Here is an 18,264-nt window from a genome sequence, read left to right as displayed (position 1 = left end):
TTCCCCGACAACGACGCCAAAAATGTAGGGTGATTTAATGGTATGCTAAATCCCTTGTCATTTTAATATGTCAACCCGAGGGTTTCGTAAACTTAGAAGCAAACCAAAATATATGGAACCTCAGATGAAACTGTTGTAGAAAGTTTGTTTTGGATGGAAAGAGAGAAAAAAAATACATATTACAAATATAACTAAAGAAAACTACAAAAGAAATCTCATGCAAGAAAACTAAATTAAATTCTAAAGTTGGAATGAATGAATTAACGCCATGGCCTTTCTAAACTATTCAAAAGCAAACTAATCTATGAACAACTATAAGAAGCAAACTATGATAATCTAGAAAGCAGTAAATAGCAACTAGTGATTTAGTTGTCAAGCAAGCAAACTAAGATAACTAGTAAGAAAGCAGTTTAATGACAATCAAATCAAATGTAAGAAAGTAAATCAAACTTGTAGAAAGCAAATCACACTTACAAAAAGTAAAGCACACTTGCATGAAAGGAAATAATAGAAATTAAACTATGTTACAGTTGTATGCAGATTGTGGTTGATGGGAATCCTTCCATTCCTCAATGAGCACACAAGAACAACTATCACATCTTCAGAATCAAACAACATTCATAACTCATGATTTGGAGAAAATGATATTATTCATGTTGAATGAACAATCATAAATCTGATGCTAATGAATAAAATGACAACTATTAGCTTCATTTGAAGGATGCTCCTCCTATTTATACATGAATTAGGGATATCTACTCAATAAATGTAGATCCCTTAAATATCTACTAGATCCATACTTGTCTCAACTTATCCCTAAATACTAGATACAAATCCCATGACTCATAAAGATCTCCATGATATTTCTCCTTGGAATATGGTCCACCTCTTGAGTTGAAATTTGAATTTGATCTTGGGAGGCCACATAAGGGTGCCTTGGAAGCTTCCAAATGATCTACACATGTCACAAAACTCATCACACACACACACATATATATAAATGAAACCATGTTAATTTCCTAGTTTTTAATCATGAATTCACTTTAAATACATAAAATAAATAACTTTGGAAAACAAGGATCCTAACCCATATAATCATGAAGATGGTTACTTGATGTAGGGTTTTAGGCTAGATAGTTATGAAATGAGGGCTAAATGGTTTATGAAAGGATGGAAATATGGATGAATATGGAAGACAATTTTGAGACTCAACAACCACACGGGACCAAGAGGACCCAGGTTAGGTTAAGAGGAAGGAGTTCAACAACTAATGATAAACTTGACCTAAACAAGAAGGAGAAGGGGATCAAAGAGGTGATTTTCACTTAAAGGTGCAAAATGATCCCTATGAGGTACAGGCCTAGGGAAACTTAGGGCAAAAACCAATCTTAGGCTAGGGCTTGGGATATCTCACAACCCCACCATTGGAATTCCCTCAAATTTAGAGGAGGTCTAGGAGACACACCATTGCAGCAGAGGCCAAGAGATCAAAGTTTTTCTATGGGTGGTTTGTCGGGAAAATGATGCCCTAGGAGCCCTAATGTGGCTAGACCTAAAATAAAGGAGAGGTGAAGAAAAATGGTTCTTTAAGTGATCACCTTATGGTAGACTAGTGCCTAATCCTTTGGGGAGATTGGAGTCAAGAAGAATATGAGAATGGACTTCGTTTTAAGGTCAAGGAGGCTTCAGGGACAACTTTGCTTGTCATTAGGGCAAAGGAGAGTGAGCTTAAAAGCTTGTACACTTCGTTAGGCAAGGTAATGTGGCTTGTCAAGATAAATTCAGTCAAAGAATTATCCCTTGAAGAATTCGTTCAACATACATGGACCTTGCATAAAGAGATGCTATATAAAAACATAATCCCACAATTTTGCAGTAAATGCATGCAGCAATTAGCCCTAGTATAGCGAAAATCTCATTATCAATGCATGTGACAAAGTAAAAGAATAAATAACATTAAATTTGCACTTACATGTAAGAGAGTATATCCAACCATCAATAAACTTGCGAATTAAGAAGCTCCAATATAAAAAAAGATAATCCATACATCAAAATTCATCCATGCTCCAAAATTTCATCCACCAAGAAGGAATAGCGAAAATCTCAAGAGAGATACAAGTCCAAACCAAGTGATGATGAGAAATAAACTCTCATCATTTGTATTTATACACTCCTAATGAGTTTGATTTAGCTACTTGAGCCTACATTCACCCCTAAAATAAAAATAATGTGCAAATAACTAAATTTTGATGACAAGCCCACCAAACTAGCTCATAAACAAAATAACAAGCATCTCAAGAGGTCGAATGATCAATAGTACATGTTGTTGGGCTCTCTAAGAGGCCTGATGAAGTCCATAAGTTCCATAATGATGAATAGGACTTCCAAAAGTAATGGACAAGGGGTTGGCCTCTTGTTTTCCACATAATAAACATGTGGTGCTCTCAATGTGTGTGAGGGCACACAAGTCACCTCATGGGTCTCCAAGTAAGTCAAATATGCCTGTAGACCATATGTAAGGGCTCAAATGATGGTGTAAGTGATGCCACATCAACATACAGGTCCTGGTCATCTGCCAAGTGCATGGTACAACTGTGGGGCTGTCCGGGAAAAGGTGAACCAGGTGCATCTTCCTCGTCCAATAGGTGAATCTTGAGCAATCTCTGAACATATCTAGGGATCCATGGAGCACTGTCTATCGCTGTGGAGGCCCATGGCTCTCAACACACACTCTACTTTTGCCACTGTAGCCCTCTAGAGGGTTAGGACACCGTATAGGGGTGACCAAACCCAAAATGGAGACCACCTGCAATCCTTCATAAGATCCAATGCAGCTCCTAGTATTTCAGTACAACAAGTCATCAAGAAAATCGAGTAAAAGAGCTTACAAACCATGAACACCAGGTGGGGACTTCATAATGGCATGCCTTTCCATAGTGGGCTTTGGCATGTGCTAATCTCTCCAGGCTCCAAATGGGGTTAACCAAGTATCCTTTTAGGTGGTTTCTACTTCTAAAGGGGATAGTATGTCCAAGGTACATCCTTTAAAGGGTGGTGGCATGTGATAGAGAGATGAATGGAGTAGGGGATGAAAAGGGGTAGCCCTAGGCCACATATTGGGGTACAAGGGTAACTAATAAAAGGGAAGCCCACAATTGGGTGTATAATGTATAGGAGGGAGAAATCATGGTACATGAGGTGCTCGACCTTGATTTTTCCACCCTTCTTTATATGCTTTTTGTCTTTTATGATTTTTCTTTAATCGACTGCTTGGGGCTCAAGGGATAAGAGCATGATGTGTGAGATATAGTCGTGGATACCCCCTTTAAGGTAGGGCAGTTCATTGCCCACTAGGGGTTGGGACAATCATGGGTTCATAAATGATAAAAGAGGCTTATCTAGGGCCTGTAGGAACCAGGGTGATGGCCATGATGACGGGGTAGAGCTCATGTATTGGCTTTTGCCCATGTTCTAAATGTGTTTGTCTCAACCATATTTTGCATTTTGTGGTACATATTCTTGTTGAATGTGGCCAATTATGATTTTACTTTTCTTTTTAGTTGCATCAACCTTCGGGGCATCATTTTAGGCTCGACCAAGGTGTGGGAAAGGGGCAGGTGCAGGCTAACCCTATGTGGAACCAGTGGAGGAATGTGGACCTAGGTGGGAGAAATAATGAATGGGTTATAATAAGTGGGAGGGGAGTGATATATTTGGATGAGAGAGTGGGGCCACGCAACCAAAATCATGATTTCCCTTGTAGTACCATCCCTGAAACCCAAAGGTCAGTTAAAGAAATCCCACCGGACTAGGGTCCCTGGTTAACATCCAAAAGAGTTCTAGGGCACAAAAGCACAGACCTAGCCCACTCTTTCTGCCGAACCCCGCCATTAATCCATGCCCAGAGTTGTCCATGATAAGCAAACTACTATACTCAATTACCAAATGACAAATCATACGTTTAGGTTCGGGAAGCCCTCCTTCAAACATACAATCATGATAGATGGGTGAGGGACTACATGGTTGGCTTAGGTGGTAGAGAAATGACACACCGAGCTAGATGGTGGCTGCAAGGGGCTGCTGGCTGAGGACCATCTTGGAGAAATTTTTTCTCCTAGGGATATCACCCACAAAATGGTGGGTAACAGGTTGCAGAAGCAGAACTGACGCCAGGTAGAATAGAAATAACACACGCTGAGGGAAATTTATCAATGTAGATACCCCATTCTTCTATGCCATAACTCATTCAGTTCCTTCGCATTGCTACTGTTACTGCCTATTACTGCCATTTGAGAGTCGAGCTGCATCTTGTACAATCTGTTGCTTGGAATTCCAATCTGTCTTACCTTTTTCCAGCTCGAGTGTTTGACAAACACTTTCTTCCCCACTGAAGTGGATATCATATCCCTTATCCTGTAACTAGGATACTGCAATCAATTCATACCCAATCGTGGCACATGCAATACATCTGTAGCATTAGTGCTGCTCCTGACTCCCTCTAAAAATTGAGGGTTACTCTCCCTACTGGAGTACACTCTGTTTCCCATTGTAATTTGAAAGTCCATCTGCTCCTCCTTGTAGCTAGAGAAATATTCTCTAACCCTTGTCATATGAGCTGATGCTCCACTGTCTATATACTAGGACACCCTATGAAGCTGATCCTGATAAGCAAGAAAATTCGACCTCCAACCTGGAAGACAAATCAAAAGCTTCCTGAATGTCAATTTTGTCCATGGTCATACTGAAGAATTTACAGCGTGCTATTCCTCTTTCCACCCGATGTCGATTCTGCAACTCCAAAACGCTGTAAAACCCTCTGTGTGCAACCAGAAATCTGTTCAGTGAAATCTGAGCTGCTGTTGCTCCCTCTAACTACTGGAATCACCATCCTGGCAAGGAAAATTTTAGGGGCTAATATTCACAGGTGGGCTAATTTTCCATGATTTTTCCAAGAAAAAGATTCGACAATTTCCATTTTTTATAAAAATGATTTGCCCAAATTTTACAATATAAAATTATTTTACCCTAAAAATTGCCAACATTATATAGAGTATATATAAAATCATTAAAAATTTGAATAATTTTATAACTACATCAATAAACATTTTATAGTTTTCATATTAGGGAATAGTGAGATTCGCTAATGTTTTTAAACTTAAAGATAATTTTCCATCCTTGAAATTTTCCCTGTGTCCTAGGCAAATCGAATTTTTCTACCAATCCTGCACTGAAAAATCAAGCTACTGCCCCATCAATTCGAACTGCTTGTTTTGGGCTCTGCGCAATTCCTCTGGGAATTTCGATCTGCTGCTCCCTCTGGACAACGAAATTTCTTTCTCCACTTCTGAGCTGCCCGACTGATCAAATAAGCTTTGATACCATGTGGAAATTTCATCTATTGTAGTGACTGAAAATTATTCTTCTGAATGTAAATTTAATTATGCATTTTATTTGCTACGACAAACAATGAATAAATCACTATTGCAATTTCCTAAAAATGATGGAAACTGAGAAATTCTAGCACACACACAAATTTAACACTATTATTTTTGGACAATTGTCCCCAGAAAAACCCAATGTGGGAAAACCGGTGCAACATATGAGGGTTTTATTATTATTCTTTAGTAGCAAATTTGATTACACTAATTTGGATGTCAAACTGGCAATCTAATCTGAGAGAATCATTGGAAAAATTATTGTGTGGATTTTTCCTCACCTCACAACTAATTTCCACTACCAAAACTAGCCCCACAACAATACGCCCTTTCTTCTACGCCAACCTCTATGCAGGGCTTGCTGTTACTACCTCTAGAAACTTTTGAAATCTAGAACTCTGCTTCTCTCTGACTTTGGAACTGATTCACTGGTCCTCTTGATCAAAATCCTGATCACCAGCTACTGAATCAACTACTCCCCTAGCTAGATCAAATTGTTCTCCTTCTACTGCCTACCCAGTTCCTCTGAGCAAACTTGCACTCCCTCAATCTGACTCTTCCGGCACTAGAAACCTCCATCGGAATATTGCCTCACTCCTCTCCCACCTACTACTCGATCTCTGGCTCGAATTATCTTGCTGAATCACTCTGCTACTGGAAAATCGATCTGCCTAGATCATTGAGTGTCTGCTCTGGTGTCACTTCTCCAAGTGCCCATCGACTTCCTCTAATAATACACTGTTGGAGCACCAACAACCAAGATTAAAACTTAATCAATGGCTAGGATCATCTTGGAGTTAATCCGTGTGAGTTTCTTGATGATTCTCACCTTATCTCAATTAATACTGATTAATTAACCATATTCCCAAAGTTTAGACTTAGGAAATATTTAAAAAATGGCTAATAATCTAATTGAGACGCTTTTAGGTGCAATTTCCAGAGACGATTTCTTGGTTTTGGAGGACTCATGTATGTGAAAATTCCTAGATCTAACAGTCTTAAGAATCCTACTGCAACCAACTGAATCTACCTCACCTAGATCGTAAATTACGTTACGAACTTATTTCAGATTTCTTCTTGAAACATTGAAGTAAATTACTGAAGCAGCCTACACCAAATTAAATATGATTCTAAAACATAGAAACTGAGCAAGGAAGATATAAACACATAGGACACCATTATTTTTGGACAAAAGTCCCCCGAAAAACCCAATGCGAGAAAACCGATGTAGTAGCTCTGAGGGTTTTATTATTATGCAGGAGAAAATCTGAGTACAATTCTAGGATGCTCAACTAGCAATCCGAGACAGAGAGAATACTGAACAAAAGATTGGTGAAATGATCTCACCCTGTCACTGGGAGAATTAGTGACTAATCCTGCTAAACTAGAGGCTCTGCCTGGCCTCTGCGCAGAACTGCGTCACTCCCGTCAGTTTTTGCGTCACCCCTCTTGGGTATTACACTCCCCCTCTTCTGGCTGAGAAAATCAAACTTCTGCCTCCCGGACTCACACCCTGACTTCCGACAGCTGAAACTTGACTTCCCTTAGCAGGAAACTCGACTTCCCCTCAAGGACTGCGCTACGTCTGAGTTAGCACTGCGTGGGCCAGCGTCAGCGTTCCTCTGGATGTCTTTCTGTCCTCCCTCTGCCTTGTACTCTTCGAAAATTCCTTCTTCCGAATTCTCACTGCCCCTCTGCTGCAAGAAATATCCTCAATCGATTTTTCCTCCTGATAACTTCTCACTTCAGAAAATCGATTTCCTTGATCTCTCTGTGTGTCTTCCAAATGACCCTCAAGCCCCTTCTTATATCTTCCTATTGGACAACCAACGGCCTAGATTAAAACTTAATCAAAGGCTCAGATCATTTTGGCTTGATCCGTGTATTTTTCTAGAAGTTTCATGCATGATTAGATTAGTACCCATTAATATTTTAATTTTCCTAAGTTTATACTTAGGAACCCCATTAAAAATATTAATTATTTTAATAAAATCACTTCTGGGTGGAATTTCCCAAAACGCTTTCTGGGTTCTTTGGAATACATGTACCCAAGCGTCCCTGCAAAATTTGAGGCTTAGAGCACATTCGATGCTAGCCCAAATCAACAATGTATTCTAGCCTCTCCACCAAATTCCGTGGCTTGAACATATCCGATGCTACAAAAACTAATACCTACATATATACACCCAAGAGTGGGCTTTCCTCATCATAGCTACCCTTGTACCATGGCATGTGGCTTGGATCCTTCCTTGATGCCCCACTCCATTCCATCATTATATCACATGACACCTGCCAGATGAAGGATGTACCATGGACCTGTCACTCCCTTAGAGGTTGAAACCACTTAATAGGGTCCTTGATTAGCTTCCTCCTTGAATTTAGAGACACTTGTACACTCTAAAGCCCATATGGAAGGTCATGCCACTGTGAAGTGCCCACTTGGTTCCATGGTTTGTAAGCTCATTTACTCAATTACACTGAAGATTTGTTGTACTGGAAGGTGATGAGACACATTGGATCTTATATAGGATTGCAGGTGGGTCTTCATCTTGGGGTTTGGTCTCCCTATTGGGGTCAAATCCCTCCAGAGAGTCATATTAGCATTTGTAGGGTGTGCATTGAGAGCCATGGCCGCCCATGCCATGGTATCCTTCAGTGCTATCCATTACTTGTTCGTGTTCCACCTATTTAATAATGATAATGCATCTGGTCCACCTTCCCCAATTGGCTACGCACTTGCACCACACACTTGGTAGTTGATCCAGGGCCCAGATGAGGTTGTGTGTCGCCATGGGAGACAAAGGGAGGGTTTGCATCATTGTTTCAACCCTTACATATATGATACAGGCTTGTTTGATCCACTTGGAGACCCATGAGATGTTTTTGTGCCACCACAGCCACTTGGTAGCACCATAGGTCATTTGCTTGGAGATCAAGGGGCCACCCCCTTTATCATTATAGTTGGATCCCTTCCACTCATTTTGGCACATGTTGGACTCCATTTGCCCTTTCAATGGCCCTCTTAGCTACTTGCTTATCATTTCGGCCCCCTTGGGAGGCTTATTTTTCATATTATGGAGCTATTTGGTGGGCTTGTCACCAAAAGGATGTTATTTTGCACATTATTTTATTATTAGGGGCACCATTAGGCCTAATTAGGCAATTCGAATCCCATAGTGGATCATATATATTGATGAGAGTTTCATTTCATTCCTCATCATCATTTGGACTTGAATATCTCTTCTTAAGAATTTTGCACCTTTTTTTTGGTTGTCTATTAGAGATCTTTTGATGCATTTCGATATCTTTGGAGCTGAAATTTTCGTTCTCTTGGAGCCATCTTCTTGATCTTGGATTTGGATATATCTCTTGTTATCTTGTAAGTAAATTTTGTTAAGGAAATTTTGCTTATGAAATAATGTCTAATGTGTGGAAATTATGCAACTAGCTCTTGTTCTTTCATGCCCTAATTATTGAATATCATTGTAAAAGAATGTTAGAATGCAAATTTGTGCATGTTACTCATTGATAACAAGTAGATGAATGTTCCTAGTGGAATAGAATTTGTTTTCTCTCCATGAAAGTCCATAAATCTTGGGTGGGTAAATGCTAGAGAGTGCTTGCTAGGGCATCATTTTCTAGCCTCCTTGAAGACGATTTCGACCAAATTTCGAAGCACATAGACTCCATAGCCCAAGGACAAGGCACTAGTCCGAGCCAATTTGGTGATCAAACCTTTTCCCTTCTCTTTTTCTCCCTTTTCCTAAAATTCAGCCCTAAACCTAGACGACCTACTAGGGCTTGGTGCAAATTGCAATAGAGAAGAGATCTCACAAAAATGCTTGGACAACCTTCTATGTCAATATTTCCTCTAGCTATCCTCCAAATTTGAGCCAATTCTGACAGTCAGATTGTGAGAAAACTCAAGCCCTAGTTGTCACCCTGAAAATCATCCTGAATGTCTTGGTAAAGGGTATTTACACTTCAAAACTGAAAGGAAGTTCATCTTTCATGGACCCTTTCTTCTCCTACTTGCTTGACTTAGTCATATTGTTGATGATCATCCCAAATCCTAGGTCTGGTTTGTATCCACTAGGTCTCTCCTGTGGTCCTAAATATTTGCATGCTTGTTATCTCACAAACCCAGAGAGAGGTCCTTTCCCTTTTCTGGGAAACCTTGATCTGGGTGCGTTCCTTGTGTTGAATACCTTTTCACCTAGGTCTAGGCCTACTACCATTAAGCTTTTCTTGGAGAGCCCTTCCTTTGCTTCTAAGACAAGCAACCTATTATCTAAGCCTCTCCTTTTAATGGGCTTTGGAAATCACATCATATCTAAGTATTGACCTCATCATTCTAGTGATTTCCTTCGTACCGGGACTCCTCCCATTGGTGAAAGTCCGTAAAGAGTAGAGGACATTGACTGAGGTGATAGTGGGTCCTTGTCCAATTGTTGCCACTTGGTCTAGTAGTTGCCCCTTTGGAACCCCTCCTCAGACCCATGCTAGATTGATTGGTAACATAGACTCTCCAACACCTGCAACCACCGATGTTAGTCTGCAAACTAATGGAGGTCCTCAAAATCCCACGACTAGGGCTAGAATTCTTTCCTAGTCCTGCAGCTAGGCTAAGGAGCAAGCTTGAGCTCACTAGTCTTCTTCAAAATGGGTTATAGCCTTGCAAAACCAATGATTAGCCAAAAAATCTCAAACCCTTATTGATTAACGACAAATATTCAGTGAAAACACACTTCAAACCCCTACAAAAATGGTGTTAGGCTTGCTAAAACAAATTGTTTAGCCTTTCAAATCACATGCAAGGAGACTGATTAGCCTTTCTAGGCTTGCGGCTAGGGCTAATGGGCCAAGATAGGCTTGCGGCCAGCCTCCAATGGCCACTTAGGGGTTGCGGCTATGGCTACAAGTCCTCTAACCCTTGTGGCTAGGCCTCAAAAGGCCCTTGGACCCACTGCGGCTAGGATAGACAAGCCACAAAACGCTGAATGGAGGCCCAAAAAATGATTATGACACTGTACATAAAACTTCAGATGAGGAAAACTTGTGCAAAGGCTAGTTTCTATAATGAATTAGCCCTTTGAGGCTAGCGACTTCCTCAATGAGGCTAGAAGTTGCAAATTTGGCACTTGGATCTTGTGGATTAGGGCCTTTGAGCCCAAATCAACCCTCCTTTGTTGAATGTTCTCCTCCAATAGGCTAGACGATCCCTTCAAAGGTTGAAAACTTCCCAAACCCTAGCAATCTAGGCTAGGTGAGGGCTAGGATCTTCACACTTGAATTTTGTCTCTGAAATCTAGTTCCTTTTGGCACCTGGAAGTCAAATAAATAGAGGCAAGCCACAAAATCTATAAGATTCTAAAATAAAAATCCCAAAATATTATTTACAAGAAAAAAATAATATACAATGGTTAGAAAATTATTTACAAAATATTTTTCAAGTTATTTACACTATTCACAATTAAAATTCAAGCTCTAGTTAGCAAATAAATCCTGTTAGCCCAAATAGAAATTTGAAAATAATTGATAGAAATAATTTGTTTAATGTACAAACTGAAAACTTGTACAATAAATTGTTAGATAAGCTTAGAGTCCAAACAAGGTGTGGTCACCTCAAAGTTCATGAACTTGGGGCTTCCTCAAGGGCTGAATCACCTGAAAAATCTCTACACATGAGAAACATATTATTAGTTTCAAAGTGGTTCGATTCACACAAATAGACTAGAGATCTAGAGATACTTGCTAGATCTACCAACTTCAATGTGTTTACTCTAGCCCAATACCTAAAGCAAGATACTTGTGCTAATAGATAATCCAACCTATGGCTATGAAACAATAATTTTCAGTTAAAAAACAAAATTAGAGTATTAAACCCATTCAACATATACTATGAATCATGAAAAGAGAGACAAATTGAATTGAAACCCCAAATACTTTTATTAAAAGTATATTCTAGCAGAGCTTAGCTCAGTACAAAACTTTTGATTTGATCATGATACCAAATGAGCGGCAAAATGCTTCCTTATATAGAAAATGAGACGGATCAACCCCTCCAAATGGAAAATAATGGCTAGTAGCATCGATCCATGGCTTGATCCTTGCTGAAAATATTCGATCCCTTGATTAGCCGGAACAAATCTCCAAAAGAATTCGATTTGCCTGGTTCATTGTGCTGGAGTGTCAATCTTTGACTTTTGGATCACCGGAGGACCTTCAAAAAATTGAATTGTCGTTATTTGTGCAAAATATTCAACTTCCTGGTCCAAATTTTTTGATTTGCTAGAAAATAGTCTTCTATGGCCCAATGAATTTTTGGACAGGGTCCTTTTGTGTTTGAAATGAGGCTTTTTATTTTGACTCGAATAATTTCTTTTGAAAATAGCCTCAATAATTTTTTGATGAACTTTCCACTTGGAGGGTAATTAATTTTTCCCTTCATTTTATTTTTTATACAATTTCTTAGCTAATTTTATTTTTGCCAGAAATTTAATTATTAGATTCAAGTGGGAATTAAATATTTTTTCCACGCTCTAAATTTATCTAAAAATAATAATTTGGTAATAGTGTTCTAATTATGAGGAACCATTCACCAAAAATATCTCTAAACACAATTACATCAAAATATTACAAAATCAACCCTTAGAAGGGGAAATTACACATAGACACAGAGTCTTAAGACTCAACCAAAATTGCGACACAAGACATATGATCTAGTTTGATAAAAATACAGACTCGATAACACTACGACTCACCTAAAGACCTTGTGAATGAGTTCCATCCTAGCTTTGGGGTATATCTGGGAGAAAAACTAACCAATTATCCTTGTTTGCAAACACATAATTTCGTGAGGTTAAAAAACTCCCTAGAGTGAATCCCTTTTAAGAGATTCATAGGCTTACCTAGATGTTGTGAAATGGCTTAATAGTCATACTAGAATCATTTTTACAATACAAAGCAAAATTTGGGATTACAATGATGATATTGTCACAAAAAAATTATTCCACTGCTTTATACTCTGCTTCTTGGACTGTTGACATGTACATGGTCAACCGAACTACTCTGAAAGCAATTTGTAGATCAAATTTCTGAAGTATGTGATCTATGGAATGAAAACCAATTTCTCTCCAATGAAGTTGCTCATTTATACCAAGAAGTAGTAAGTCATTAGAAGGTAAACAAAAACCAATTGAAGAAAGGCTGCAATGTAAATTGAAAGAGTAGGTTAACAAGGCGAGTAAATTCAGAAAACATCTACAAGAAACTGAGAAAATGACTTTATATTTACCTTGCAACTCAAGGATCAATCATCAATTCTGCAAGAAGCTGCAATCTAATGTGGCTGGGAATCACAATAGATTAAGCAAGATTTCAGGAAAATTTTTGGCATGGTTTTTTCACACAAGGAAAATGAAATTTGCTCATATAAAAAATCATAGTCAAACCTTCTTTATTGAAGTCAAATGATTGAAGCGAAAGAAATATCAATTTAAAAGGTCAACAAAGAGAAATCTACCAAGCCAAAAAAATCAAGAACAATTTTGGAAGACAAGAAGGAAAGTATTGATAAAGAAACCGCTGCAGTTTTGATTGAAGTTAAAACAGAATGTCACTATTGATAAAGTTTTATTGATTGAAAAATCTTAGACGAAAGCCTTCCAAAAATCTGGATCAGGGAAAAGCAAGTTAGAACGGTATCATATTGTGACCTTAATCATAAAAAGTTGTTGCATGGAAGAATTAACTCACTAATATCAACATTACTCGAAAACAAATTTAGTGTCAAAATGATTCCACATAGGATGGACCAATCCTTTTTTAGTGAAACAATTTTTGTTTAAAGCTTCAAATGATCGTATCGTCTCTTTTCCTCAACCCAAGAGGGTAACAAGAAATATATCATCAAGTGAAATAGATTGTTAAATGAGAACACATTTTGAAGAATTAGACTACTCAAGATCAACACTCTACCTGTGCTTCAAGAACGAAGGAATTTATAGGGAGGACTTGTAATGTACCCAGGGTATATTACCACATGTGCCATAATATTAAATTATAAACTATCATCGTGTATTAAATAGTCATAGGTCATAATGCAAAGTTATTATTAAATGTTGTAATTATGATAAGTTGGCCCTTTTACCAAAAGGCATATCTTATCTCCCCAAATTGTATTTATATACATGCCATTGTAATCGTAAATTATCAATCATTCATTCATTTCATACTTTTATCAATAGAATATATTTCAAATATGTATATTTCTGCTTTATGTACAGAATATGTGCTTATGAACCATCTTGTTCATAACAATTGGTAACGAGGGGGTGAATCAAAAGGTTGAAAGGATAATGAAAAAATGTCTATTCAAAGAGCCTTTGGTAAAGAATGAATTGCTTGTGTTATGAACCCTTTTGTTAATAACAATTGGTAACTAGGAGGTGAAATCAAAAGGTTGAAGGGATAGTGAGAAAATATGTCTACTCTAACAACTTTTGGTAAAGAGTGCATTGCTTGTGTATAAATATTTCTTGTACAATTTTGTTACTTAAATCATTAATAGTTTTTTTATATGTAGATGCCACGAGGAGGAATGTGGTATTCAGACGTCAATCTACTTTTGTGCTTAGCCATGCTTCACATCCTTGGATCAAGAATAGAGTCCTTATTTGGGTGGTAAGTCCCTAGTTTATTTTTTCAAGGTTATAAGTTAATTTATTTACTTGGAAGTAAAATACTATTTTATGAAAGTGTGGTAGGGATTTGGTGCTGTAAGCTATTTGCTATCTATTTTTTTTGAAACAAGAAATAATTTTATCATACAATAAAATTGTACAAAGGGTGACCTCCTCCTTATGGAGCAAATACTAGACCAAAATACTAGCTTCTCAACCAAGAGTCAATGCATCATGAAGTTTTATGATGACCAAAGAAATAAGAGGCAATTGTGGTAAGTCAATTATCCCCCAAATTATCTGATCCTCTAGACATCATGGAAGAATTGAATCTTAATAAGGGTCATGAACCAAGGGTTGCAACAACATAGAAAGGGACTATAATGTGCTAGGGTAATTTTGCCCTAGTTCTTATTGTACATTCAAGATTTCTCTCACACTATTTCTGATTTGTAGAATTATAATTCCAGTACAGATTATAAAATTCAGTATCCACAATAAGACATGACAACGTATAACATTCCGGTCAACGATTAACACCAATCACTTTAACGGTTCAAATCAATCAGTTCAGTTCCCAAGATCCAGTCACCAACAAGAGAAATTACGAATTTATCAATATTTTGAAATAGTCCAGGATCATTAGTGCTAAACGTTTCTAGCCTTTCTAATTTCTAAATATCTGTTTTGCACCTTGATCAAGGTTTAAAACTGCCTCAAACCTAGCTTTGACCTCTGTCACTTCTGCTACAATTCTGTTTCAAGACCAATACACTTCAGCTAGGGTTTAATGTGTTCAATTGGTCCCTGAATGAGTTTTCTCCACTTCCAAAATTGGCTCCAGCTACAACGAGGTATTGAAACTTCTCCTGTTGACCATAAGACGCCAAGCTCAGATTTGGCCTCACAAAACAGGGCTTATGAACCCTAGATCAACTCTGCTTCTTCAGTTACAGAGGGCACACCACTCTTCAGGGCTGTAATCAGGGGCGAATCTAGCCAAAAGACCTCGCTCAAGACCATAAAGACAATCCGAGCAACTATTACAAGTCTCACTTGGGTATGGGTGTAAATCTCTGTGTTTAGAATAGGATACAACATACAAAAAAACTTCACTATTTCTTCCAGAACTCCGATCCTGTGCTCAAACGGAGAAGAAAATACCTTCGCTATTCCTTCAAAGAGTTTTCTTGTGCCATAAAACTTCATTGTCCAAAAAAGGAAAATCAAACCTTGAAAACCCATTGCTAAGACAAAACCCTTGTGCCCACGAAAAAAAAAGAAAAACCAACCCATAAATTTCCTTTCCTTTCAAGGGTCTTCCTGTGCTAAAATCAGAGAGAGAAAAATGGAAGGAAAGTCAACTAGGGCGGAATATTTCACCACTGAAATTGGCAAGAGAGAGTGGGGTCTTAAAACCCTCAGAGCTAATGCTCAAGAAACCAATAAGATGATCCACAATGATGCTCTCAAATGAATTCAATCCTCCTCTATTTATAGATTTTCTAGAGTGGTTTCGCCTTCTTAAATGATTGAGTAACCCTTACTCAAAATCCCAGTTTTGGGTTTTTTTGCCCAACTGCTTCAAAACTTGCCCAACAATGGGTATTTTAAGGTTTTCCCCTTTATGGAGGACTATAGCCTATGGGGTGGATAGCATAATAAGTCCCATTTTTCTTAAAATTGTAGAGGACATTACACTCCCCCCTGCCCGAAATTGGTAGCCCTTAAGCATTTGCAAATTCGGGTGCTACAAAATTCATTCTCCTTCCTACGTCGCATCCTCCTCTGGTAAATTCTTCCATCCGATGAGATATTCCAGAATTACTCTCCCTCTTAATTTTTTTTTTTTTTCATTATCTGCACAACCATGATCTTTCCGGAATAAGTTTCAGTTGCCCTTCTTCATCTAATGGTGGCGATTCGATAGAGGTGGTGACCTGTTGTCCCATAGCCTTCTTGAGGCATGATACATTGAATACATTGTGGATTTCGCTGTCACTTGATAGCTCCAACTCATATGCCACTTCACTAATTCGTGTGCTGCGAAATTCGTTCTCCTTCCCACGTCGCATCCTCCTTTGTTAAATTCTTCCATCTGATGAGATATTCCAGAATTACTCTCCCTCTTAACTTCTTTTCCCACATTTAATGACCTAACCAAATCTAAATCCCTAAATTCTACCAGAATTTAACAACTGCAATTTAAACAAGAATTTATCAATTTGATTCATAGATACATACATAGCTTCAGTGCCAGGTTGCAGGGGAGCGCCCCCCCCTCTTGGTCCCGTTCCCAATTCGCGCTTCGAGCGGTAGCGACTCTGGAGCGCCTCGGTAGCGCGCTCCCTAAAAAAAAGCTCCCTGCTTTTTCGGGAGCATTTAGTTTTTTTTGCAATTTTTTTTTGCAGTAATGTTCCAAATGCAATGTTTTTTCAAAGAAACAAATAAGTTTTGAGTGGGGCAACTTAATGATCAAGCCTATGGCCCTAGCATTGATATGCGATTCATGGTAATGTTAAATTCTTAAAGTAAAAGTGACATTCTCCTTAATCTTCATTTTCATCCTTAACATTACCATGAAATTCTCCTTAACATTCTTAAATTCTTAAAGTAAAAGTGACATTCTCCTTAACATTACCATGAAATGACTCAGGATGTTTGAGAGTGGTTCCGACCTCATTGGATTTCATACGGAGAAAGTAGAATTTTAGATTTCATTCAAAATCCAGTAGACTTATCAGTTTTTCAGGATTTCAGGATTGGGGGATTGTAATGTTTCCATTGAATTTTGTCATGTATTAGGTATGGAACTTGTATTTAATCAAGAGCACTAATCCCTCTATGTACCTCAATGTTAGTGACATTGGTTATCGAACTCCTTTATCATGACCCTCCTAAAAATGTGCGCATCACTCAAACAAAATCTTGACTTGACATGCTATGCTTTTTCTATCTTATGTTAATGCTAAGAGGGTGATATTAATAACAAAGATCCCTATACTGATCCAGAGGTAATGACAAAGATTCCTCTGGATATTAATGCTTAGAGGGTGATATTAATGACAAAGATCTTGATTTTCCAACAAGACTAAACAATTAGACATTTCTCGTGGTGGCAAGAGGCCCAAGCATAAGCAATAGATAATAGATTTACTTGTCTTTTCTAGTTTCTAGTAGTTTTTATAACTATTGACTCTTTCATATTTATTATGATATTTTTTTAAACAATATATGACAATTTAAATTTGAAGTTTGAAGTTGGCAATTATAACTCATTAGTAATGAATTATGAATATGATGCTTCATGAAAGTTGAAAGTTGTTTCATTTCATGTTAGATATTATTTGTTGTAATGGTTACACTTAGCTTACAAGTACAACTTTGGTGATCAATGATGATAAATGTTATATATTGAATTTTGAAAGCTTGAAACTTCAAGATTGATGAATCATGAGACTCAATATGTTGTATGTTACTAACTTGTGGACATGGTTGATGAAGATTATAACTTCTAGATGATTGTTGTTATATGGTTCAATCTATGTTTTTAATGTTTTTTATATCTAATTCATCATTCTACATGTTTTTGTTGACATATATGCATCAAAATATAAAAAATATATATTATATAAAAAACGCTCCGGGATTCGCTCCCAAACTGGGAGCTTCTGAAAATGTCGCTCGCGCTCCCGTTTTCGCTTCCGCTCCCCATTTTCGCTCTTGCTCTCAAGTAACTCTGCTTCAGTGTCTGAAGTCGTTCCCGAGCTGTTGTAGCACCAAATTTGCTCCCGTTACCAAAATGACCAGAACCTTCCTACCAAACTGGGCACAATCTCGATACCCAGCTCCAAACTGCTTCAAAACTGAGGCACTCTGGCCCTCGTGCCCAAAACTTGTGTCTAGGCCAATGAATGGGGGAATGCTAAGCTCAAAAGCATTGTCTCCCACAACATTGGTGATGGTGTATGGCCCATATCAGAGTGATTTGAGCTTCCAATGGGCTCAGGTAAGGCGTTCTTTCTCCAAATGCAACCTAACTTTGTCGCCCACCTTGTGTGGCACCCTGTAATATTCCTAATAGGAAAACTGACAGTAATATTAATAAAAATACACATGCAAACATAAATTTTCAGACAGCCATT

The 18,264-nt window shown here is 38.1% G+C and overlaps 1 protein-coding gene across 3 annotated transcripts in view; it reads left to right on the top strand.

The window, feature by feature from the left end:
- Positions 1–18,264, top strand: part of MLO4 (Seven transmembrane MLO family protein) — a 457,964-nt gene that overhangs the window by 30,814 nt on the left and 408,886 nt on the right. For all 3 annotated transcript variants that reach the window (XM_089383765.1, XM_089383764.1, XM_089383763.1), the window contains exon 6: positions 14,023–14,120. In XM_089383765.1, the coding sequence (XP_089239891.1) occupies positions 14,023–14,120 (98 nt within the window). The remainder of the gene's footprint in view (positions 1–14,022; positions 14,121–18,264) is intronic.

The sequence above is a fragment of the Pinus tabuliformis genome, chromosome Q, assembly GCF_031772625.1.
Source record: "Pinus tabuliformis cultivar Carrire ecotype Pingquan chromosome Q, CPIR1, whole genome shotgun sequence".
Lineage (NCBI taxonomy): Eukaryota > Viridiplantae > Streptophyta > Pinopsida > Pinales > Pinaceae > Pinus > Pinus tabuliformis.
Note: the sequence above shows the minus strand (reverse complement) of the source record. Positions and strands in the feature narration are given on the sequence as shown.